General features: G+C 47.4%; 2 protein-coding genes across 5 annotated transcripts in view; one reads left to right on the top strand and one right to left on the bottom strand.

Annotated features, from left to right (window-relative positions):
* Lhpp (phospholysine phosphohistidine inorganic pyrophosphate phosphatase) overlaps window positions 1-20,635 on the bottom strand; it is a 101,603-nt gene extending 80,968 nt beyond the window's left edge. The window contains exons 1-4 of one of the 4 annotated variants that reach the window (XM_060381272.1): window positions 19,508-20,635; window positions 19,330-19,414; window positions 17,236-17,352; window positions 12,450-12,584 (exon numbers count right to left, since the gene is read on the bottom strand). In XM_060381272.1, the coding sequence (XP_060237255.1) occupies window positions 12,450-12,505 (56 nt within the window). In that variant the 5' untranslated portion in view covers window positions 12,506-12,584; window positions 17,236-17,352; window positions 19,330-19,414; window positions 19,508-20,635. Of the gene's footprint in view, window positions 1-6,835; window positions 7,028-12,449; window positions 12,585-17,235; window positions 17,353-19,329 lie in introns of those variants that run through there. The other 3 variants (XM_060381271.1, XR_009591207.1, XM_021636524.2) reach the window with 3 other exon arrangements.
* A 74-nt stretch (window positions 20,636-20,709) lies between these two features.
* Window positions 20,710-23,124, top strand: Nkx1-2 (NK1 homeobox 2). The gene is made up of 2 exons (XM_021636556.2): window positions 20,710-20,923; window positions 22,412-23,124. The coding sequence occupies exons 1-2, from the start codon at window positions 20,710-20,712 to the stop codon at window positions 23,122-23,124; spliced, it is 927 nt and encodes a 308-aa protein (XP_021492231.2).
* The last annotated feature ends 2,611 nt before the right edge of the window (window positions 23,125-25,735 follow it).

Below are 25,735 nucleotides of genomic sequence, written 5' to 3'. Positions count from 1 at the left end.
ACTGCACTTCAAGGGGTCACAGGGGTAAAGGTGGAAAGAATTGCCAAGGCCACACAAGCCAGCTGGATGCCCAGCTGTGTACCCTGGCAAGCTGGACCCATCTGTGAAGGATTCTGGGAGGGCCAGTGTTGGATCAGCCACCCAGAGAAGAAAACTTCAAAAGCAGGTGTGTTTTAACAGAGGGCAAATCTCTTACCCCAAGCTGCTGACACCTGTTACAGGGGAGGGAGGGCTTGTAGGGCTGCCCTAGGCCTCAGCAGAAAGGGTTGGCCCTATAGAGAGGCCAAGGCTGCTTGGAAGCCTTCTCAGCAAAAGCCCCGGGAGAAATGAGGTAAGAAAAGAAATGTCAGTCAGTCAAGAGAAAAAGGTCCCTTGAGACACTCCAGTGGACCAGATTTAGAAACTTGGTTCAGCAGCAAGGGAGCCAGGGAGTTCAGCGAGACTGGTGTCAGTCCTCTGGGTTTCTTGACCCCTTAACAGGAATAATTCCACAGGCTCCGAGACAGGGTGCTTTCCTCCTCTGCCAGCTCCATAGCTGCCTTCAGTATGTTTTAGGATCACTGTTACAGACTGCTACCTTTCACAGCACTACCAGAGACAGCCAAGCTATGCAAGCCTGCAGGGGTCAAAACAAATCTTTTTTAAGATTTATTTTATTTTATGCATATGAGCGTTTTGCTGGCATTGTGTCTGTGTACCACACGTGTGCCTGGTGCCTGCAGAGGTCAGAAGAGAGCATCAGATCCCCTGGAACTGGTGTTGTGGATGGTAGTGAGCCATTAGGTGGATGAGCTACAAGGTAGATGCTGGAAACTGAACCCTGGCCCTCTGCAAGAGCAGCAAGTACTTTCTTAACTACTTAGCCATCTCTCCAGCACTCAAAGCACATCTTAAAAAAAAAAAAGTCTTCCAGGGACCACTCAGAAGATACCAGCTCAGAACCCACAGGGTCTAACAGGGTCCTTCCCAACACCACACCTCTTTGCATCCTTTTCTTGGACCATGCTGTGTTGGACTAGGAGAGTCAGCGCAGAAGCAACCATATAGAGCAGTGGTTCTCAACCTGTGGGTCACAGACCCTTTGGCCAACCTCTGTCTCCAAAAATATTTACATTATTGTTCTTAACAGCAGCAAAATTACTGTAATGAAGCAGCAACGAAAATAATTTTATGGTTGGGGGGGTCACCACAAATGAGGAACTGTATTAGAGAGTCGCAACATTAGGAAGGTGGAGAACCACTGCTTTAGAGAGAAGCTTTGCCCTATCTCAGAGCCCCTTCCTCCTCAAAAGTCCAAGCGTAAGTCTAGGATGGCAGTCAAGAGCCTGCTCTGGGTCTGGCAGAATGGGGGTCAGAGGGTTTTTGTTTCTTATCCCAGCTCCAGGTACAGAGTGAGCTCACCTCACTCTGAGTCTCCAGCATGCCTACTAGTTAAGGAAGGTAACAGTAAGCCCGGCAGTGGTGGTGCGCGCCTCTAATCCCAGCACTCAGGAGGCAGAGGCAGGCAGCTCTCTAAATTCAAGGCCAGCCTGATCTACAGAGCTAGTTCCAAGCAAAGGCTGCATAAAGAAACCCTGTCTCAAAAAACAAAAAAACAAGCAAGAAAGGTAACAGCACCCACCTTGGACATCAGGGGCCTACAAAGGAAATCACTAATGAAATGCCTGGGGCAGCCAGCACTTGCCCTTGAAGGCCAGCTACCTTGCTGTTGTTGCTGGGAGACACTCGGAGCCATCACCTGCCTGGGAGATGTATTAGCCAATGCCACACAACTGTCTAGAACTCAAGGGGCAGTCTCTACCAACAATATCTGAATTCCTGAAAGGAGGAAGGAAAAAAAAGATGGATACAGAGGTACTGAGATTCCCTATCTTCACACTACTTTCCACAAGGCTGGAAAGCGAAAAAATGAGCCAGGCGCAGCGGTGCATTCTACAAAGTGAGTACAGAACAGCCAAGGCTATACAGTGGAACCCTGTCTCGGAAAAAAACAGAGAGAGAGAGAGAGAGAGAGACAGAGAGAGCTCAGAAGGAAGTGAGACATGCCCGAGTGAAAGGTGTGGTAGGCTTTTGCCAAGAGTCACAGGAGGTAAGACATATCCAAGTGTAAGGACAGGCTTCTCCATCGGGAGGCACAATTTACTGTCTTAGCATTAACCATGATCATTTTGGTAGCTCTCAAGTTACATCTCAAACAGTTGTTAAGAAATCTTATTTTATTTTTATTCCTTCATTTTCTCTCGCTTTTGATAAGAGAGATGACAGACTTTGGAAGTGCCTCGGATAGATTATAATCCAATAAAGTAAAACCAGGAGCCACTTCCGTTATCTACCTGAGGGGGCTAGTACATATCCTGTCTCTGGAAAGAGGATTTCTGGTGAGATCCCTAGAAACTGCAGGCTTCCAGCTGGGAAGGGATGAAGTTCCTTAACTGTAATTAAACAGCTGTTAATTATGCTGGAATTATTCTGTGGGTAAGGGGCTTCAACCAGACTTCAGGGCGAAGGGCTCCTCTCACTTCTCATGTTCCTGGGATTTTCCATCTTCCTCACATCGAGGAAAGGACTGGCAAGCGGAGTGTGGGGGAGGACAACGAACAGCCAGGACTTTTGTACACTGTTGGACTGAGATACAAATGACACAACCACTTTGGAGAACTCCCAGGCAGCCCTTAATCTAAGTCAAACACACTCCTCCTGCCTTGAAATTCAGCCACTCCACTCTGACACTCCCAGGTTCCTGTAGAAACACATTCACATGCTCACCAAAACACAAGTTCTAGAATATTCACAGCAGCATCAATTGCACTAACCCAAATGGAAAATAGAGAACTGCACAAACTGTGTCATCATTTGTGGAGGTTTGAAAAGATTGGCCCCCATAAGCTCATATATTTGAATGCTTGGTCTCCTTCCTAAACTGTTTAGTAAGGATCAGGAGGTGTGGCTTTACTGGAGGATGTGTGTCACTGGGGGGTGGTCTTTGAGGTTTCAAAAGCCCATGCTATGCCCAGGTAACTCTCTCTGACTCATGCTTGTGGATCAGATGTAAGCTCTCAGCTACTGCTCTAGCACAATGTCTGTCTGCTTGCTGCCACGTTCCTCGAGATGACGGCCACGGATGCAATTAAATGCTTCCTTTTGTAAGTTGCCTTGGACATATCTCTTCATGGCAGCAGAACAGTAGGAACAGACATTCCCACACGGACCTATGCTTAACAATGCAATCAAGCCATCTACACACCACTTGCCACAGACAGGACAAATCTCTCAAAAGTAACAGCAGGTGAAAGGGACAACTGTAAAAGGGAAACATGCTTTCCTGACGGCAGAAGCCACATGACCGGCTGCCTCTTCAAGGTCCTGCTGCCCCACCTTCCCTTCGCTTCATGTTCTTTCCAGCCCCACAATATCCAGAGTCAAAATCAAAACTAACCTATGACACTAGAAGGCGAAGCCCTGGGCTGGGGAGTATGAAGGGAGCTTTCTGAGATGGCGCTTACACAAGAGAGTGAAATGAATTGGGTATTACATGCACAATATGAATGTTTTCTAGATGAGAATTTACTTTAATAATTTTTTTAAAGATTTATTTATTTATTAGTTACATAGTATTCTGCCTGTATGTATACCTACATGCCAGAAGAGGGCACCCAATATCATTATACGATGGTTATCAGCCACCATGTGGTTGCTGGGAATTGAACTCCAGACCTTTGGAAGAACAGCCAGGGCTCTTAACCTTTGAGCCATCTCTCCATCCCACTTTAATAATGTTTTAACCAGGTATGTTGGTACACGGCATAATCCCGGCACTTGAGGAAACTGAAGGAGGATCTTGAAAAATATTAAAGGCATGTTATGGTCGTTAATATCGATTATGAGTTTGATGGGATCACTCAGGAGACGAGCCTCTGAGCAGGCCTGTGAGGGAGTCTCTCGATAAGGTTAATGGAGGTGGGAAGACCACCTAGGTGGGCAGTACCATCCCCTAGGCTTGGGTCCCCCTGCTTAATAAAAAGCAGGAAGATGGCCACACACAAGAACTCACCACTGTTTTTTGACTGAAGAAGCTGCCTCCTTAAGCTCCTGACTCCCCTTCGCTTCATGTTCTCTTTGGCCCTGAAATAGCCACACTAGGCCAAGTGTCACTAGACCTACTTCTAAAATACCTCTTTCATTCTCTTTTCCCGAGTCAGCTGCCTCCTCCTCTAGCCACTGTAAGTGTCCAAACTAGCCACATGGCTCCTCCCTCTCCCTCAGGTTCATGCCCCTTGTAAAACCGTTCTTTACCCTGACAAAAGCCACATATTATAATTTTATGTTTTTGAATGGTTCAAAAGCTTTAAAAATGTTGGTATACAAAGTTGGACAATGAAGGAGCTTTCTTCTACTCTTCCCCACCCCTTCTCTCTGCTTGAACCCATCTCTTCACTAAGACTCCAAAACAGTAGCATGTGTCCTCCCAGGGTCTCTGCAAACAGGGAGAGGAACATGTGCATTGCTGCCTTTTCGACCCCAAGGAGGAGACATGTGATGGCTGCCCTCACTAACAGTATATCTAGACAAAAGTGTTCACTCAGTCTATATGGTGTCCACTGTAGACAGAGACAGTAACTTCCCTGCTTATGCAGAGTGGCCGTTCTTGGTCTCTTATGATTTCAAACGGCACAGCCACCTTATATTTCAACTTCTTTTCCTCCCTTCCTTCCTTCCTTTCTTCCTTCCTTCCTTCCTTCTCTTTGATTTTTTTGAGGGCTTCCCTGTGTGGCGTTGGATATCCTGGAAATTGGTCTATAGACCAGGCTGGTCTTGAACTCACAGAGATCCTCTTACTTCTGCTTCCTGGGTGCTGGGGTTAAAAATGTGTGCCATCACTGCCCGGCTCCATTATTTCTCATAAACAAATCAGGACAAATACCCAGGATTGTACCCAGCACACCGGCAGTGCTAATTGTGTCTTCTTATGTAACGTGGCAGCGTTTGCTTCTGCAAAGTCTCATCAAGCAAACTTGATCCCAAGCTTTGGATTTTTGCAAATGTTATCAAAAACTATTAGTAGAGGGGCTGAAGAGATGGCTCAGCAGTTAAGAGCACTGGCTGCTCTTCCAGAGGACCTCGGTTCAATTCCCAGTATCCACGCGGCAGATCATAGCTATCTGTAACTCCAGTTCAAGGGAGTCCTAGCTCCAACACCCCCCCCACCACATACATGCAGCAAAACACCAATGCACATTAAATTAAAAAGAAATAATTTTTAAAAATTATTGGTATAGTTTTAATTTGCTTTTTTGTTTGTTTTTTTTTTTTTTTTTGAGACAGGGTCTCTATGCAACAGAATTCTGGGTGTCCTGGCCTCAGAAACTCACAGACTACCTCTGCCTGCTGAGTGCTGAGATTAAAGGCATGAGCCACCTTGCCCGGCTCATAATCTTATTTTAATTGAGAGAGAAGAAAATATATAATTTAAAAAATTCTAGCCAGGCACAGTGGCACACACCTGTAATCCCAGCACTGGGAGAGGCTGAAGAAGAGGCAGGTGGATTGCTGTGATTCTGAAGCCAGCCTGGTCTACAAAGCAAGTCCAAGGCAGCAAAGGCTACACAGAGATGTCTCAAAAACAAAATAAAATAAAATGAAATTCTAGATGAGTAGCCCATGTTCGTTAGTGCCAGCACTAGGAAGGTGAACAGGAAGGACATCTGTGTCACTGATCACCCAACTGGTAGGATCCAGGCCAGTAAGAGATCCTGTCTACACGGAAGTGGTCAGTGTTCCGGGGATGACACCCAGGCCTGTCCTCTGGCCTCCACATGAACATATACACACATATTCACAAGCAAATACACACGCATGGGAAGAAAGAGAGGGTGAGAGGTAGAAACAAACAAAACAGCGTTAGCTGTCCTGTCCTGGAATTCTAACCCAGAATGGCAAATTTTTTAAAAAAAAATCTTTGGGAAAAGGGGTTGGTGCTGGAGAGACGGCTCAGATGTTGAAGGCTCAGTTGTTGCTCTAGCAGAGGACTGGGGTTCAATTCCTAGTACCCACATGCATAACTCCAGCTCCCGGAGATCCAACAGGCATGCACGTGGTACACACACATATCTACAGGCAAAAGATTTATACACATAGGCAGGTGAATCTCTGTGAGTTCAAGGCCAGCCTGATCTACAGGGTGAGTTCCAGGACACCCAGGGCTACTAAACAGAGAAAGTCTATATCGAAAAAACAAACAGGAAAAAAAAATCCAAGAGAATAATTAGCTGGCTAGCCACATGTGTGATTTAAAGTTTTCTAAGTTAAAAGAAACAGGTGGAACATTTAAAATAGTTTACTTCTCTAGTATAATAAGTCATTTAAATTGGTCACTTAAAGATGTAAGCAACCTAATGAAATATTTTAAAATAACAGTTCTATCTATTTATTTTTAGGCTGGAGCATGTACATGGATGGCAAATAGAAGGCAACTTGCAGTAAGTAGCCTCTTCCCTTCTACCATGTGGGTCCCACGGACTGAACTCATACTGTCATAATTGGCAGTAAGTGCCTTTACCCATGGAGCCATCTTACCTGCCTAACATACTGTAATATTAATGAGATATTCTACACTTTTTGAGTCTGTATTTTATATGCATGTTAAGCAAGTTCAACTGTTCACCTCCTTCCAAAGCAGAGCTCCAACGCCGGGAGGCCAGGAGCCAACTCAACCCAACCTTCCCGACCTCGTTTCTGAGGGGCGGGCGGGGCCAGCGCGCAAGGAGGCGGGACCAGCGCAAACGCCCCGCCCCCGGCAGCGGTAGAATTAGACACCCCTAATGTTGAGCTCACTAACCTCGCCACCGCCTCCACAGAGCCCGCAATGGCGGTTCCGCCGTCTGCGCCGCTGTCATACAGCACGCCGGAGATGTCAAGCAGCACCCCCCGCACGCCCGCCAGCCGCTCAGCCCACGAGGCCATCGCGTCCCACTGTACACCCCAACTCGGCGTTGCTGCCGCCCCGCAGCCACGCCTCCCGCGCGAGGCTGCCTGGGAAATGTAGTCCACTGTCTGCGGGCCGGGCGCAAACCGCGAACCACGTGGAACAGCTTGGTGCTTGGCTGCTTTCCTTCTGGGAGGCCAGAATCTTAAGGGCATAGAGCAGAAAAGGCTGAGAACACGTCCCTCGGAAGGAGTTAACGTCCCTAAGAGTCGGGAAGAAGCAAAATGAAAGGAAAAGTAATATAGTTCGGAAGGGATGCTTCTTCACTTGTAATTCCAGCAGAACAGAGAGTGAGGCTAGGATCAGCACAATGTCACAGGTGGTTCAAAGTGTTTGCTACAAAGCCCTGCAACTTGAATTCGATTCCCAGAACCCTTATAATAGAAGGAGAAAACCAATACCTATATAATGTCTCCAGAATTTCATTAGTGGATGCACACACATATACTAATTAAGTAAATGAATTTTTAAAGCATTGGAGACCAGCCTGGCCGCAATAGTGAGGTTCTGTCTCAAAAGTGGAAGAGAAAGGGAGAGATCTTACAAGCAGTTGAATAGTTGGCACAATCCCAGTCCTTGAAAACACACCAAAGGAACAAATGCAAACAGAATGATAATGCAGTGTAAATGATAATTCCAAGACAAGCTGGAAGAAAATTAATGTAGAGGATACAGATCTCATATCAGGGATGCTGAAAGAAATGTGGCCACTGACAGAAAGACCAGCCAGGGAGTAGTGGCTCACGCCCTTAATCCCAGAACAGAGGAGGCAGAAGCAGGTGGATCTCTCTGAGTTTGAGGCCAGCCTTGCCTACAGAGCGAGTTCCAGGACAGCCTAGGCTACACAGAGAAATCCTGTCTCGAAAAACCAAAATGAAGAGGAGGAAAAGGAGGAGGAAGTGGAGGAGGGAAGGAAGGAAAGAGGAAAAAAAAATCAGGTAACAACTTGGAAAACTCTTCTGTTCTAACACTATATGAAAAACATAAATTCAAAAGTTGTTTGCAGACCTTGCAAAAATGAAGACCATTTTCAAGGGGTGGGAAGAAAATGAGAATAACAGTAAAATTAAGAGCTAGAAACTATGGTGCGAGGCAGCATGGGTGCTGGGAACCGAACCTTGGTCCATTTGAAATATTAGCCAGTGCCTTTAACTACTGATTCATCTCTCCAGCCCAAGTAAGTGTGCATTATTCTTTCATTTTGGTTCGGTTTTGAGACAGGGTTTCTCTGTGTAACAAACCCTGGTTGTCCTAGAACTCTCTTTGTAGACCAGGTTGGCCTCCAACTCACAGAGATCCACCTGTCTGCCTTTACCAGTCTTGTGCATTATTCTTTTTTTTAAAGTTTTTTTAATTAATTTTTTATTAATTACAGTTTATTCACCTTGTATCCCAGCTGTAGCCCTTCCCTCATCCCCTCCCAATCTCACATTCCCTCCCTCATCTCCTCCCATGCCCCTCACCAAGTTCACTGATAGGGGAGATCCTCCCCCCCTTCCATCTGACCCTAGCCTATCAGGTCTCATCAGGACTGTCTATTTTATAGTCTTTCTCTGTAGCCTGGTAAGGCTGCTCCCCCTTCAGTGAGAGGTGATCAAAGAGCTAGCCCCTGAGTTCATGTCAGAGACAGCCCCTGTACCCCTTACTAGAAAGCCCACTTGGACACTGAGTTGCCATAGGCTACATCTGTGCAGGGGTTCTAGGTTAACTCCATGCATGATCCTTGATTGAAATATCAGTCTCAGGAAAGACCCCTGGGCCCAGATTTTTTTGGTTCTGTTGCTCTCCTTGTGGAGCTCCTGTTCCCTCCAGATCTTTCTCCTCCTTCTCTCATAAGATTCCCTGCACTTTGCCCAAAGTTTGGCTATGAGCCTCAGCATATGCTTTGATACCTGCTGGATAGAGTCTTTCAGAGGCCCTCTGTGGTAGGCTCCTGTCCTGTTTCCTGTTTCCTTTCTCTTCTGATGTCGGTCCCGTTTGCCTTTCTGAATGAGGATTGAGCATCTTACCCTTCTTGCTTAGCTTCTTTAGGTGTACAAATTCTAGTACGGTCCTATATTATATGTCTAATATCCACTTATAAGTGAGTATATGCCATGTGTGTGTCTTTCTGCTTCTGGGATACCTCACTCAGGAGTGCATTATTCTTTTAATGAGCTTACCAGAGGAGCTGTTTACACGAGAAATAAAAGGTGTAATGTCTGCCCTCCATGGGTTTACTATGCCAGAAACTGGTATTATTCTATACCAGAGAAGTCACTCCAGCTAGAGATTTGCTTACACCAGGTAAAACAGAGTCTACCTGGTAAGAAGGGGGTTAGGGAATGGAGGCTGAAGAATCAGGCTGGAGTCCTGCATAACCAAGAATTATATCTCTATGAGAAATGGCTACCTGCTCTGCTCCTTTGGCAGTCCTACTTCATTGCCTGTTTGCAAGACGTTAGAAACCTAACAGAATGCCCTCTGCTTCAGATGAAGTGGAAGAACCAAATCATTTCAACGCTGCCTTCCTGTGCCTACCCCTTTCCTTTCAGCATCTAGCAGGACAGCGCTTAGTCTAATCTGCACAGGAGTCTGGGTCTTTCCAGACTGCTGGGTAGGCACTGGGTCAGATTAAAGACTCTGCCAGAAGCCTCTGCCCCATGTAGTGGGCTCTTGTGGTGCAAAGTGGCCTAAGATGTGATCTTTGCTTTCAGAAACCAAGATGGTTAGAGGATAAGACAATGCTTTCCGAACAACTGGGCTGAAATGTGCCAAGGGCCGATGTGTGCCAAGTGACAATGAGTGACAGAGATATAGCCAAGAGGATGGACACTGTGGGCAGCGGGTGGCAGTAGTGGCTTATAAGCAGACAGGTGGTCTGAAGACCTTAAAAGAATGCCTGGCTCTAAACTCATGCCCAGGAGGATGAAGGATACCTCTACCAGTGATGAATGGACCTATGCAATTTTGTCCTTTCATCCAGCTCTATAAGGTTGGTGTCACTCTCTAGGTAGATAGAAAAATGCTGAAAGGCCTGTGACCCCTTTGAGATGTCACCTTGATACCCAGAACCTGCAAACACATTATCTTATATGCCAAAGGGGGGCTTTTGCAGAAGGGATTGCACCTATTGTGGTGAGATCAGCCTGGCTGAGGCAGTGGATGCAACACAACCACTGTTATCATTAAAGAAAATACGAAGCAGTGGGGTAAGAAGTGGAGGAAATATTCCAACAGCAGTGGTGTGTATGTGTGTGTGAGTTACAGTGCCAACCTTGAATAAGAAGTGGGTGTAGACTAAGAGAAATAGGAGGCCCCTGGAAGCTTAAAAGGACAAAATGGATATCCCCAAATCCTCCACCAGGGAAGCAGTCCTGCTGACACCTTGGTTTGGGGACTTCTAATATACAGATGTGCACCAAACAATAAATCTGTCATTTGAAGCCACTGAATGTGTACACTGCTACAACAGAGGTAGGGAACAGATCCAGAGGGCCAAGTCTGGCACAGACAGAGGTCCAGGCCTGATTGGCTCATGGCAGCACTTGGATGTAATGGGCAAAGGGTGTTGTCTAACCCAGTCACATCTGGCTGCATGCAATAACCAGCCAGGGTTAGTTTTGCTTCTTTTCAGGGAGCAGCTTGGTCCAGTACCACAACTTCCAGCAGCAGCAGGCTGCTTCCATCTTTCCCCACCATCGCTTGCACATCCAGCAGGAGGTTTGACCCTCAGGCTCTCAAGATGCCTGCTGCACTCCTGGGGTGGCTCTGCATTTCAGGCAGAGACGGTGAGGAAGAGGAAAGAAACAAAGGCTTCCCCAGGCTCCTAACCCCAAAGACTCTTGTTTGCACCTTTTGGGCAGGAGCTCTGGTGGTCAGTGACACCAAAGTGTGTAGGGATGCACAGTCTATTAGAAGAAGTTTTGGCCTTACTTCTTTTCCAAGAACAATTCTGCAACCATGGCTGAATTGCAGCTCACATATGAATCCTTCAGTCCTTGCTTACTATATCATTGTATGTATAATCCTCTCAGATTTATTTGTATTAGTTAGGACTCTGGTGGCCAGTGACAGAAAGCAAATTCCAAAAGCTTATATTTCAAAGGAATTCATCGACATCTGAGCAATGACTTAAAACCTTCACCCTTGGCTTATTACCAACTTAAGGGAACAGAATGCCAGGTCAACTGCCTGGTGAAGATGATTTTCTCAACTTGGACTGACAGTTCCAGAAAGAACTCTGACTCTCTTGGGTCAGGGACTCTCACTCCCTGTTTTCACAGGAACGTGGGAGTTTGAAGATTCAGGCTCCCTCCTGTGTCCTACAAGGGCTGTAGGAAAAGCATTTGTGTTCCTACAATGGCCATGTGGAACCAGGAACACCATGACTTGACTCTGCAGAGTCCCAGACAGGCTCATGTTTAAATGTTTGTTTCCTAGCTGGTGGTGCTGTGTTGTGGGGCTGTTAATTTTAGGAGATTGGGTCTAAATAGTCACTAGGAATGGATCTTCAAAGGTTGTACCTAATCCTTTCCCTCTACTTCCCTGGTCAACAGTGACAGTAACAGCCTCTGATAAACATTTGTTTGTTTAGTTTTGTTTTGTTCGAGACAGGGTTTGCTTGTGTAGACTTGGCTGTCCTGGACTGGCTTTATAGAGCAGGCTGGCCTTGAACTCACAGCAATCTGCCTGCCTCTGCCTCCCTGAGGGCTGGGATTAAAGACTTGTGCCACAGTGCCCTGATACACATTTCTAACATGAAGATTTTGTCACACCTTCCCTCCTGAAATAGACTGAAACCTCTGAAACTGTGAGCCAAAACAAACTTCTCCTCAAGTTGTTCCAGGAAGGTATTACGCTTGTAGGGGTGCAAGAGTAAGTACCGCAGCAAAGAGGAGAGCAAGGCAAAAGGAAGGAGGAAGCAACCCTGTTTAGGCAGAAAGAGCAGACACCAACTACCCACAGGACCCTTTTTCTTACTACTAAATCCTACCAACCCTGAAAAGTGAGACAGCGGAACCAAAGGATGCTCGTGTGAGCCAAAGGATCTTAGGTGTTGGGGGGATTGGGCAGCCAATGATCTGGAAGCAGTCCTCAAACTTTAGTATGTGATGCATGGCTTGGAGTGCATATGAAAACTCAGGCTGTCTAGGATAGCAGGAGACATCGCAGAAATGTCTCCTGAGCAAGGGAGCAAGCATTCTGAGAGAACAAGGCAGAGCAGAGGCTGTAGCTTCTTGTGACCTATCTTGGTCACTTCAGCCTTTGGGGATTGATTACACAACCAAACGAGGACTCAGGACAGGCACACTGAGCGCTGGGCGCATTCATTCTTCAGAAACTAGATTCCACATTTTAAAAAAAAAATATTTATTTATCGTGTTCTGTCTGCATGTACACCTGCACCCCAGAAGAGCGCACTAGATCTCATTATAGATGGTTGTGAGCCACCATGTGGTTGCTGGGAATTGAACTCAGGACCTACCTGTGGAAGAGCAGCTCTTCACCTCTGAGCCTTCTCTCCAGCCCTAGATTCCACATCTTTCTGCCAGAAAGATCACACTGGGTTAAATTCTTGCTGCTGCTCCTGTGGTTTTCTTTTGAAAGAGCATGTCGTCACCTAGAAGAATAAGATTACTCTGTAGAGTCCTGGCATTTATAAACCCACTGCCATACCAAAAAAATTGCTCAGGAGTTAACAACTGTTGTGAGGTGCCCTGTGGGTTCTGGGAACTGAACCTGTGTTCTCTGAAGGACCAGCAAGTGCACTTAATGGCTGAGCCATTTCTCTAGCCCTACTTCTTAAAAAGAAAACATTTATTTTTATTTTGTGTGTATGAATGTCACCCTGCATGTATATATTTGTATCATGTGTGCAGTGCCAGAGGAAGACAGAAAAGGGAGTTGTATACACTGGGACTGGAGTTATAGGTGTTGGTCCTAGGGATCAAACTGTCCTCTGCAAGAGCAGAAAGTACTCTTAAGCATCAGGCCATCTGTCCACTCCCACCCCACAACCTACCCTAGCACCACCTCTTTTTTGTTGTTGTTTTTGTTTGTTTTGGTTTTTGAGACAGGGTTTCTGTGTAGCCTTGGCTGTCCTGAACTCACTTTGTAGACCAGGCTGGCCTCAAACTCACAGAGATCCACCTGCCTCTGCCTCCCTGGATGCTGCGATTACAAGAGTGTGCCACCGTGCCCAGCCTAGCACCACCTCTTAAGGTATGGCATTCCAACCCGTTTTCATCCAACTGTAAACCACTAGAGTTATGTTTATTGGGCTACTATTTATTCTTTTTGATTCTTCAACCTGCTGGACCAGGACACTGATGACTTCAAAGACAAGTGACTTTAAGACAGTCTAAGGACAAGGCACTGCAACAAAAGCTGTGACAGACAGAGTTTTCAGACTCTGGACAATTTAATTCCAACAAAATTTGGAGGGAAAAGTGCAATGCCACAAACCTTTTAATTCCAGCACCCAAGAGGCAGAGGCAGGTGGATCTTTTTGAGTTTGAAAACAGCCTGGTCCACACAGAGAGTTCCAGGACAGCCAGGACTACATACAAACAAAAATTTAGAGGGAGAGTTTGAAACAATTCAGAAAATGAAAAGAGGTGGAGCCTGCACACTTGTAAGGCTAGAATTTGAGAGACTGAGGTCACTCTGGGTGATCCAGCTCACTTGCTAGAGCTGACAGAACCCAATTTAGTTATTAGGCAGGCCAGGAACAGGCTATCATAAAACACAAATGTCCCCTCTCTACCGTCTGTTCCATTGCTGGGGAGCCTTTCAGGAGGTAGCATGCAAACAGGGAACCAACACTTGGCTCACATGATACCTGGGCCAGGGATTTTGAAGAGCCTTGATATGATGCCAGGGTATTTAGTCTACATCACATGAACCAAAACAGCCGTGAAGACATCAATAGAAATAGTTTCAACTCCCTTTCTCATTGCTGTAACCAAATACCTCACATAACATGAAGAAATTTATGGAAAATCAGTTTGTTTTGGCTCACAGTTTGAGGGTGCAGCCCATTATGGAAGAGAAGGCCTGGTAGCAGGAGCCAGAGACAGCTGTCGCTGACCCACAGTCAGGACAGAGAGAGATGAAAGATGGTTTCATTTCTTAAACTTGTTTCCCAAGTTTTTGCCTATATAACAAAGAGCTCAGGTTTTGGGGTGGGGTGGGGTTGTTTGTTTGTTTTTGTTTTTCCCCCCAGCTAGCAGTGCTGATCAGAATTCCTACAAGGTCCATCTGCAGGCTTAGGTGTTCACAGGGATGATAGCATTGGCTGTTACACATTATTAGAAAGATATGATGAAGGGGAAGGAAAAAGGATAAGGATTACATCATGTGAATGGGGTTGTGAGCAGTTTACATCAGATCTGAGAAACAGGAACTTATTCTTTATTATTATTATCATTATCATCATTAATATTGGTTTTTGAGACAGGGTTTTGTTAGTATTTTGGAACACAACCTGCTCCTGGGTTACCCAGCAACTTATGAAGTCATCATGTGTGGCAGGCCAGGTGGCCACACCTGGAAGGCGTGGTTACCTTGCCCCTTAAAGGGCCAACCCCAACATGTGGTCTTTCTCTTACTCTCTCTCTTACTCCTCTCTTACACACACTCTCTCTCTTTTGGGGTGCCCCCCCTTTCTCTTTCTTTCTCTCTCCCCACCATGCCCTGTTTCCTACTCCCTCCATACCCTCCTAATAAACTTCCTGCATAGAATATCAGTTGACCAGCCTCATGCTTTTTTAATAACAGGTTTCTCTGTGTAGCCTTTGTCCTAGAACTCACTCTATCGTCCAGGCTGGCCTCGAACTCACCTGCCTGAGTGCTGGGATTAAAGGCTTGCACCACAACTGCCCGCCAGGAATTTATTCTTCATTACAAACAGAGACCTTATTTCACAAGGGTTTGCTTAACAAAGGACAAAGAAGGAAGTGTTTGATTGTCTCACTGCAAACAAGCCCTTTAACGTGCAAGGTATATTGTTCCTGTTTTGGTCTCACAGACACCCTGGTTGTTCAATTGGTTTAACAGCTCTGTTAGGCCACAGCATAGACAGCTGAGGCCCGAGATTTTCATATTTATGTGAAGCAAGCAGACTGTAGGAGTGGGAGCCCCGGGTGGAAAGAGGAAGAGGTGAGATTCGAGTGCAGGCTCAGGGGATAAAGGGCTATGACCTCTGTGCCTTGCAGGAAGCTGCCTAACTGGATTGTATTTTGCCCAGAGACAGGTTGCTTATGGGCTATCCTGCTTCCTGATCTCCATAATGCAAACTCCTCTCCCTCTGGCATTCCCTGTTAGCTTGGCAGTCCATGCTCTCACTCAGGGAAGGCCAAGTCCTCTGCTCTTCTGGTTGCTCCTGTCACCAAGTTCTCTCTTATTTCCTCAGCTTGGGTCATTTGTTTTTGTTGTTGTTTACATTCTCCCACGTACATTTCTCTACCATTCTAGATACCCAGTGCAATTTGGCTCCTTCCCAGGCCACTTTAAAATGTTATGAAACATTGAATATAAAAGATCTCCCTTAAGCTGGGCATGGTGGCTCATGCCTGTAATCCCAGCACTCAGGGAGGCAGAGGCAGGTGTATCATTGTGAGGCCAGCTTGGACTACAAAGTGAGTCCAGAACAGCCAAGGCTACACAGAGAAACCCTGTCTTGAAAAACCAAAACAACAACAACAACAACAAAAAAGATATCCTAAAAAAGTAATATTGTAAAGTAGTCCACCATCTGCATAATTTTAAGGAGAAGCTGCTGTGATTGGGTTGCATCCTGGGGCCAGAAGTGGATTCCCACAAAAACAACATCATCAGAGAGGGTTCTGAAATCTCATGGCATTCAATTTCTAGCTCCAACAAACAATTTTGAGCCTGTTCCCTATTTGACCCCTCTAAGCTGGTTTTCTCAACCACAAGCTAATAGTACCTGATTCAAAGCCTTTGTGGAACCCAGGAGGTGGTGGCACACACCTTTAGCAGAAGCAAATGGATCTCTGAGTTCCAGGCCAGCCTGGTCTAAAGGGTGAGTTCTAGAACAGCCAGGGCTACACAGAGAAATTTTGTGTCAAGAAAAACTAAAAAGAAACAAACAAACAAAAATTAAAAAAAAAAAACACCTCTGTGAAATAATGTGCAACAGAGATTAGCACCCAGCAAAGCGTATGTATTGTTAATACTAATTATTATTATCAGGACCAATAAATATGTGTTCTGCTCACCAATGTAACCATATATTGCTTAATAACCTTTGATGTTCCTTCTAAGTTTTTAAGCTAAAGACAGTGATTCCCAGCACTCAGAATGAGAAGGAGGCAGGAGGACCAAGAGCTCCAGACTAGCCTGAGCTTCATAGGAAGACCAGCCCTGTCTCAAATGCAAGTTTTTCTGTTTTGTTTTTATTTTTTAAATCTATAGATTTCCACAAGATGCACTTTTATCCTTTGAAATGAAGTGTTGAACATGTTTATTGTCTGCAGGTTAGAGGAAGGCAGGCAGAATGTACTTTTGCCTGTACTTTTGTTTTGATTAATTAATTTGTTTGTTCTTTAATAATTTTTGAGGCAGATTTCATGTAGCCATGTATGCCTTAAACTCCATTAAGTAGCCAAGGATGACCTTGGACTCTGATCCTCCTGCCTCTACTTCTCAAGCGCTGTGATTACAGGTATGCAGGGTCCTGGGTAATGAACCAGAACTTCATGCATACAAGGCACAAACTCTAATAGCTGAGCCAAGGGCTGTGATCCCAGCCCCAGAAGGCAACATTTTGAATTTGTCTTTCACAAATCAAGTCTCCAAGGTGGTTTTGCATTTTGTGGTTTTTGTTGTTGTTTTCCAGTTTTATTTACTTGCTTTTGTTTTGTTTCAGACAGGGTTTTCTTATACAGCTTTGGCTCATATTTTTTGGCTCAGAATTTAATAGAACTTGAAGGCCTCAAATTTGCAACAATCCTCCTGCCTCTTCCTCCCAGGTGCTAGGGTTGCACAGGACTCTGAGGTGTTTTTTTGTTTTGTTTTGTTTCTTTAAATGGTACTTGCTTTTCTCGGCAATCAGAGTTGGGTGCTTCAGTGAGGAAGTAAACAATAGTCTTTAACTGTAAATTCTAGTAACAAGGGCCTGGAGTCAGATAAACAAACCATTGAGCTACCAGCAGCTTCCTTTTAAAATCCAAAGTCTTTTTTTTTTTTTTTTCATCCCACTTCATGGAGTGATTTGAGTTGAAGAAGCGCATCTTGGGAAAAGTCACCTGAGTACCAGAGTAGAGGGATGTATCCACGGATGTCTCTGTAGCCAGCATCTCCTTTTGGCCCTCAGGTATTCCTGATGAAGCTGTCTCTTTGGCATGTATGTCCTAACCTGTGGGCTAGTTCAAACAGAGAACTCCACTTGTATTTATTTCAGGAACATATGATTTTATCTTAGGGACCTCAATGCAACTCATAATATCACCCACCCTCCCTCTGCATAAACCACACATTCTCTCTATTGTTAATCCTGCTCCCAGGATGGGTGGCAGCTTCTCAAGGCTGTGCTGGAATTACAGGCCACTTTGTTTGTGCAATCGCTTGAGAGGCCTGGCATCATTGATTTGCATCAGTGCCTCAGGAATAGCCTTTTGCCATCTCCTTAAAGATACTATCTAAGCTGTGAAATTCATTAAATAGCCCCAGAAATGGATCAGGTTATTTAACACAACATCCCTAATGGCACAATATCTCAGCTGTCCACACTGATAGCGAACATTGTCTTGGATAGCGTTATCAGCCCAGGACACCCGCTATGAATATTGATCCTGGGCTTGTTACAGCCATCACTTGCCATCAGGACAGGTCAGAGTTGGAACCCACCTAGCATCAAAGCAATTTAAAGACAGCACTCAAACAGAATTTTAATGCTCAGGATGGGGGAAGGGAAAAAAGGAAAGGAAAGAAAAACAACCAAATCAACTTCACACACAGAGGGAAGATGGCTTGCCAGATGTGAACATCTGTATTATATAGAAACACTCTGGATAACACATGTGTCAGGACGTTAGCACGTCTCCCAGTTGTGCCTGAAGGGAGGTTTCACTGCCCTATGGTCCATCCGTACGAAACAAGTGGCCAGAAGAAAAGACTCCCTTACAACTGTCTGCCATCACTCTCTCCTCAGCGGAAGGACATGCCCTGGTCTTTGGGTGTTTGTCTGTAAGCTGAGTGGGTGAGACCGAGTGTTGTAGGAGACACATCAGTGTTTCTTCCATTTCTTTTATTATCCAGAGCCAAGCACTAAGCAAGATTCCTGGAGCCTCACGCTGTAGTGAACACAGAAAATGGTGAGAAAACGAAGAGAGGAATTTAAGAACCATCACAAGAAGGCATGCCTAAGGGTCTTCTGGTTACAGAATGTGGCCTCTCCATATTCTTGGATCTTTCTCTCCAATTCCTTACTTCCTCTTTTTTTTTTTTTTTTTTTTTTGGTTCATTTTTCTGTATTTAACACCATAGACTTCAAAGAGAAGATGAATCATATGAAAGAACAGCAACTTTGTTATTTAAACAACAACAATAAAAGGCCATGGAAGTGCAATGAAATAATCCAAGCTCTGTCTGATCCTGGCTCTACTGGGGGTGGGGGCTTTTCTGTTACTCTGGTTTGGAGTGTAGGTGCCCTCTGGAATGCTACTCCCCATTCCTACGAAATGGCCTCAATGCTCCTTCCAGAGGAAAAGGTAAGAGAAGGAACCATGGAAAAACACAAACGTTTTTATCAATTCCTGGGTGGCCTTAGGCGATCTATTCCAGCTATCCTGAAAAACCTAATGTGTGTGTGTGTGTGTGTGTGTGTGTGTGTGTGTGTGCAGGTAGAAGGAATTGGGATCAATAGGGGAGGGAAGAGAAAGAAAACGGAAGACTTAAAAAAAATGTGGGAACTAGGTGAGAAAGGGTTATCCAAACAGAAAACACAGTACGTGCATTCCAGAAGGATCTGTAATTTGCAGGCATTGTCCCCCGGCCAGGCCTCTTGGCTTCTGGGTTTTCTTTTCCCTGAGTTTCACATGGCACATACTCGCTTTGGCAGGGGGTGTTCTGGTGGGTTTGGGCTGGGCACTTCCTTCCCTTCACTTTAAATGCGCAATCTGTCTTTGCTTTAGGACTAGAGCTGGCTTGAATTTCGGCAAGACTTTAAAGTCGGCAGGGAATATGGTGGCCACCCCTGGGAGGGGCTGAAAGGTTTGAATGAGAAAAGCTACAAGAGGCTAGCCACCCGCCCTCCCGAGGACGCCTCTTCAATAACAGATAGGATTAGCGGCTCCCGGCACTTTGGTGAGAAGCAGTCCCCTCCTCTTCCTACTTCTTACCTGCTCACACAATATTAATTGCCAAGACATTGTCTGGGAGCCGCATGGGGCAAAGAAGAAAGGAGCGGCGGGGTCCGTGGTGGCTCTGGGCAGAGGAACTTAAGTAAGGGATGCTTCAGAATTGGCCGCTGAAATAAATGCCTAAAGCTCATAGCGGTGACAAAAGAAAGAATGTTACCAAGGGTGTGGCCAGTACAGGCTTTCCCTCATCGCTGACGCCGGCTGTCCTCCCTGGAGACTTGGGGGCAGAGGGCGAGCATTTTAATCGTCTCCTCTCTGATCTTAAAATTAAACCAGTGTTAACCCTTTTCTTCTTGCGCCTGGTAGAGGATGGGGGTGAGAAACCCAGAGAGTCAATTTCTGATGCTACTAGTGTAATCTGTGACTATGAAGAAGTCCGGATGGCCAACGACTCTCCGGGTCACTGTGAAGAGGGGTCGCCACCTGGCCCTGAGCCCGTAGCCCTCCCGGCTGGGCACCATCATCTTTCCTATGCCCCTCCACCCCCTTTGACTTCTGGCCTTGCTAGCCTTCTGCGTGGCGAGAAGTTTCATCTCCAAGCAGATTCCCCCACCCCACCCCCCGTATCCAAAGTCAGCGGGGTGTGCTGAAAAAGCCCTGGCCCAACCCAGACTCTTGTCACCCACAGTGACCCTGGGCAGATCATTGCTCATCTTTGAACCTCATTTCCCAGTCTTTGAAACCCAGACTGTGGTCCCAGGCCACGCCCACGTCACCGGGATGCTTAGAAAATCAAAAGCGAGCGAGAAAGCCCCAGGGCTTTGTAAACTGTAAACACACAGAGGCTTTAAAAATTCTAATGGGCCTGAAGCAGTTACTGTGGTTCACAGATGGGGCACGAGCATTGCGAAGCGATCGGACCCGGCCTCAGTGGCATTTCCAGGTGAAAGGCAGATGGCAAGTGCCCCAAGAGGAACAAATAAACTTCAGTCAGGTAGATGTGTTTGTAAACGGGATACCGGAGATGGAAGCCTCCCTTGTGCCCTTCAGGAGTCTCCGCAGCTTGGGAGGACGCTCATGCAGCGTGCAGCCGTGACCTCTCGAACCGGGAGAGCGCATCGGCACTCGAGGGTCCCTCTGGTCCAGGCCAGCTGTCCCCGCTCTGCGCAGGATAGTCCCAAGGCGGCTGCAAGCGCGCCCTACACGTGGCAGGGGTCTGGCCAGCGCAAGTGCCAATCCTCAAGCAGCCCCCCGCTGCTCTCCTCCCGCCCCGCCTCCTTGCCCCCCTCTCCAGCCTCACTCGGCGGGGAAAATCCAGTTCGCAGCTGGAGAGCTGTGGCTGAACCACTCCGGAAGATAAGGCCGAGCGCGCCCATCCCGGACTCCGCGCGGCTGGCCTCTGGCCCGCGGGAGGAGGGCATGCTGGCATGGCAGGACGGCGGGGCCAAGGCGGCCCCTTCTCACCACAAGATCTCCTTTTCGGTCCTGGACATCTTGGATCCGCAGAAATTCACGCGAACTGCGCTCCCGCCGGTGCGTCTCGCTGCCCTGGAAGCCAAGAAAAGTTTAGCGGAGGTAGAAGCAGGGGAGGACGCCAGCCCGGGGGATCCTATCGGCTCGCAGGAGACACCTGGTAAGAACGCGAGGCGGTTTCAGCCGAGATGGTATCCGTGTGAATGTGAGGAGCAGCCAAGGTCTGGTGAAAGGCTGTTTGTGGCCTGGGAACGAGAGAAGGCGCGCCCGCTCAGGTGCGAAGTGAAGCCTTCCTCCTCGGAGAAGGGTAGAAGCAGGGACGTGGCTGAGATAGACTCCAGGGCAGGCGCGTGCCTCTTTCCTGAACACCTGCAGGGTGGATGAGCTCCACAGCTCTGGCTGGCTCCCTTAGAAAGTACAGTCCAGGCTCACTGAGCTAACGGAAATTTATTACGCTCTCCACGTGCTAGAAGCCGGGCGAGGAGCTGGGATAAGGGTTATGAAAACGCCTTCCAAGCATATAGTGTCATTAACACCACTCCCGTTTTATGTACGGGACAACCGAGGCCAGAGCTTTCCCTAGATTAGGTGCTTATTTTCAATCAATCAGAAACACTCGCAGAGCCCAGACCATCACCTTTCCCGGACCCCAACAGGGGACTCGGGGTGGGCAGACAGGAAGCCTTTGGTGCTCTCTCTTCTAGACTCTTTCACCTTATCCCTGAAGCTGGTGGACACTGAAAGAAGGATTCGGAAAAGTTTTTGGCTGGAAGGACTTAAGACGGGATTCACGCCGAGTGGGACGTGGGCACGGGATTACTTGGGGCAGGCACCGAAGGTCTAGGTGCTTAGGTCTTGCGGGAGGTTGGATGCAGCCCGGTGCCCTGCTCCTCCGTTGGCAGTGATTGTCTGGGGCCCCGGAAGCCTCTGGTGGCCTGGCTCGGGTCCCGGCCGCGGGCCTGGATTAATTGTCCGGATGGTCTCTCTGTGGGGCCGCGTTCCCCTCCCCCCTAACTCCTTGATCGATATTCTATTACTGGCGCCTGCATATCTCCTGCCCACAGCTTGCAGGTACTGACTTCAAACCCCCTTTCCCTGTCTGATCCTAATATTGTTCGATTAAAACTTACCTTTAATAGATGACATCTATCGATCAGGCCCCGGACAAATCTGAAACTCTATTAACACGGCCGGAGAGAGAAGATGGGAAAGGGGGAAATACTCTTTTTTGGGGGGGGGAGGAGGGGAGCTTAATAACTTCTTTTTTAATTGCTAGGAGTCGCTCACCAAAATAGGCTTCTGTGGACTGGGGAGATTCAATAATAAACGTACTTGACATTCCCATATCGTAATGCACAGCGGACTCCTCTCTTTCCTCGATAAAGTCGCTATACTTTCTTGAAATGGGTGCCAACCAACATGTACGTCTTGGGTGCCTAGTTAATGGCAGATTTCTAAAGAGCCAGAGGATGTGGCGCTCCTGAATCCTCCCTCTAGGGTGTGCGGACTAGGGAAGGAAGAGGGCAAAGTGGGGAGTGGGGAGGAACTGGGAGTTGGATCAAGGGTAAAGCTGAGAACCAGAAGGTTTGGGGATACGGCTGGGTAGAGATGTTACGGGCTTCTGGTCACCATCCCCTTTCTCTCTTAGATGCCCCGGGCCGAGGGACTGGACCCCCGTCCCCCCTGGAAGGTTCCGAGGCGGAAGAGGAGGAGGAAGCAGAGGAGGCCGGGCAGGCGCAGCTGCGGGAGCGGCCGGAGCGCTGGCAGGGGGTCCACGCGGGCTTTCCGGAGGCCCGGGCTGGGGCGGCGGGAGCAGAGGAGAGCGGCGCTGACGGCCTCCCGTCGTCCCCGGGCTCTCCCGGCTCCCCGCGGCCCCGGCGCCGGCGAGCGGAGCCCAGCTGCGCCAAACCTCGGCGCGCGCGCACCGCCTTCACCTACGAGCAGCTGGTGGCCCTGGAGAACAAGTTCCGAGCCACGCGCTACCTGTCGGTGTGCGAACGTCTGAACCTGGCCTTGTCGCTCAGTCTCACGGAGACGCAGGTCAAAATCTGGTTCCAGAACCGCAGGACCAAGTGGAAGAAGCAGAACCCCGGGGCCGACGGCGCGGTGCAGGCGGGAGGCGGGGCGCCGCAGCCTGGGACACCCGGCGCGGTGGCGGGGCCCTGCGGCAGTGGCACCGGGAGCAGTCCTGGCCCGCCGGTTCCTGGCGCTCTGCCCTTCCAGACTTTCCCCACCTATCCCTCGACCAACGTCCTCTTCCCCGCCGCCTCCTTTCCGCTGACGACCGCCACCAGCGGGAGTCCCTTCCCTCCTTTCCTTGGGCCCTCCTACTTGACCCCTTTCTATGCCCCACACCTATGAATCCGGGACCGCGGCTCAGTCGGGATTCACTAGTGACCAGTATGGTGGTGTGGGCCATCGCTTCACCGAGGGGAACCGACCGCCCCCTCCTGGTGTGCTGGTGTCTGTGTGCCCCTTCCCTCCAGCTGCTGCTGACACCACCAGAGGGCGAGAAGAAGCCATCTGCTGGACTGAGAAAGTGTTCAGACCAGACTTAAAAAAATCTTCCAGCTTCTGGATGTCGCTCTTCACTTTCATTCACTTCGAAAGCTCTATTTTTTAACGTGTCTGGGTATTCAGTTTCCAGGCTAATAAGGGTTCCCGGGATGGAGATCAAGAGGGAGCCAAGATGCCCTAGGCACCGGTTGCTGTCACCAAGGAGCGAATCTTTAAAAGTTGCAGTATGTACAGAGAGGAAGACCTTTCTTCCTCGCGGTGAAATTGGCTCAATACAGTACTTCTCTCAAATCCCGAACAGAGCTGGAGCACGCTGGACCCAAAGCAGATGCGGCTATCTATCGAGCGGACTGTTTCCAAGATGCGTAACTCAGCGTTTCTAGCTCTTGAGATTCAGACCTGAGACAGTTACTGACACTAACAGACTTGTTCTTCAGAAAGTGACTACCTTACTTTTTGTGAGCAGACTCCACGTGTGCCCAGAAGTTGTTCAGCGTTGTGCCTAGACTGCCCGGGAGAAGACATTAACTGTTGCCTCGCAGGTTTGGAGAGCAGCTTGGACAGACCACAGCAGCGCCCTAACAGTTAAAGAGAGCGATGACCCAAAGGATGTCCTGAAGTCTGTGTTGAGCTGTTGCGATGTGCGGTGCTTGGTGTTCATCTCTCCATCTCACTGCACCTTCATGGACTCCCAATCTGACCTGCCGGGGCAAAGCCAGCTCCAGCAGCAGGCACTGCAGTCAGACATGTGACTATATTTTTTGAAAGCACAAACATAACGTATTTAGATTACCCGAGGTTCTGACTTGAAAACAGTTCTTATTCTAAGTAGACTCCCCCCGCGCCCACACACACACACGATGGTGAACAAGCAAAAGTCTTAAGGGGCTGGGAAAGAAATATTAACCAAGTGCAAAGAGCTGTTGTGGAGCCAAAACCTAGTTGGCAATGGTCTCAAGGACACGTATGTTCTAACTGATGCTTTCTGTCTGCTAAAACAAAGCCAAGGTGCTCTGTAAAGTCCCCTTACGATTTTCGTTTGAAATGCTCACTAGTTTTCTTGGTCTTGCAGTCACACCTCAGAGGCCCAGATGACCCCATCTATTCTATTTCGCGTTTCAGCCTTCCTTTTCTTAATGGCTTGAGGGCAGCCAACGCTACACGGATACTGTATTCCTTACCATTATTCCGTGGCAGCCTCTTCCATTAAAATTTAAACTTAATGATCAACAGCTTTAAGTTAAACATACACACTGGAATTATGAACATTATAATTTTGAAGTAATCAGCTTTATTATGATGATGAACGATAGGAAATGCCCTTTCTTTCTCCCAACTTAAAGGGAGATTTCATGTTCTGGGTCTCTAAGATTTGGGCGTATGAACTACTTCATTGTGTAACTGATAATTAAGACTCTTTTCTTTCTATTCTGAAAGATAATGTCTCCCAACACTGCACTGTAACTTAGCAAAGGACAGTTGGTGCCAGACAAGATTAGAAATGAAGCTACTGCCGCAGGGAGCACAGTTTTATTCACTGTACATGCTGACAAACACTCCTTCAGTGACTGTTCTCAGCAGCAGCCTTCCATGTCTGCGAGCAGATAACAAAGGGGTCAGGTTTCTGGACTAAGCGGGAACCTTGTCACTCCAGCCCCAGGCGCCAGAGTCACAGGCTTCAGTGGCAGTGGAAACCCTCCCTCATTCCACACGTTGTCAGAGAGGGGTGCCAGAAGTGTGTGACTTTGGACTCTGCTTTAAAGGACCCGGTGACATTCCAACGAACTCCTTAGACTCATTTCTAGACTCATGTGTTGGCCAAATAAATTCCTTTGTAATCATTTTTGATTAATTATTCCTTGCACGTTATTAACAGAACTTTTAAATAGTTTTATAATCGTCACGGGATGTGTGTGTGTGTGTGTGTGTGTGTGTGTGTGTGTGTCTGCCCCACTTCTCCCAGCAGCTAGTGCTCACGTTCCTACAGACACATTCAGGGCTGTTCTAGCAAAAGTAATGCTCTTTGAAAATTTTAAATTTCTGGTCTACTGACTTAGTTAACAATTTACCCATCCGGGTTCCAGGACATTAGTGTCCCAGTCTTACTTCACAAGTTCTTAATATTCTACTCCCAACCCAAGAGCTTGGCAGACACCTTTTTGAAAGTCACCGTTGATTGGCCATGGATTTTTTTATGGGTAAAAGTGACAGTTTTTGATTCTCTCTTGAAACCACGAATCTAGAGAGCCTCTTTAAGGGAACGAATAGGGAATACTTCTCACGTTAAGAGAATACCTGGTCCATTTGACAGGTACAGATAAATTTTTTATTTAACTTTATTTATTTATTTATTTAGCCCTTTCTAAGAAGGGGATGAAATAGAGTTTCACTATTTGCCTGTCAAGGAGCTCACTGTGCAAACCAGCCTGGCCTAGGATTCATGATGGTTCTCAAG

This window comes from Meriones unguiculatus, chromosome 1, assembly GCF_030254825.1.
Source record: "Meriones unguiculatus strain TT.TT164.6M chromosome 1, Bangor_MerUng_6.1, whole genome shotgun sequence".
Taxonomy (NCBI): domain Eukaryota; kingdom Metazoa; phylum Chordata; class Mammalia; order Rodentia; family Muridae; genus Meriones; species Meriones unguiculatus.
The sequence above is the reverse complement of the archived record's forward strand: the minus strand, read 5'-3'. Positions and strand labels throughout refer to the sequence as shown.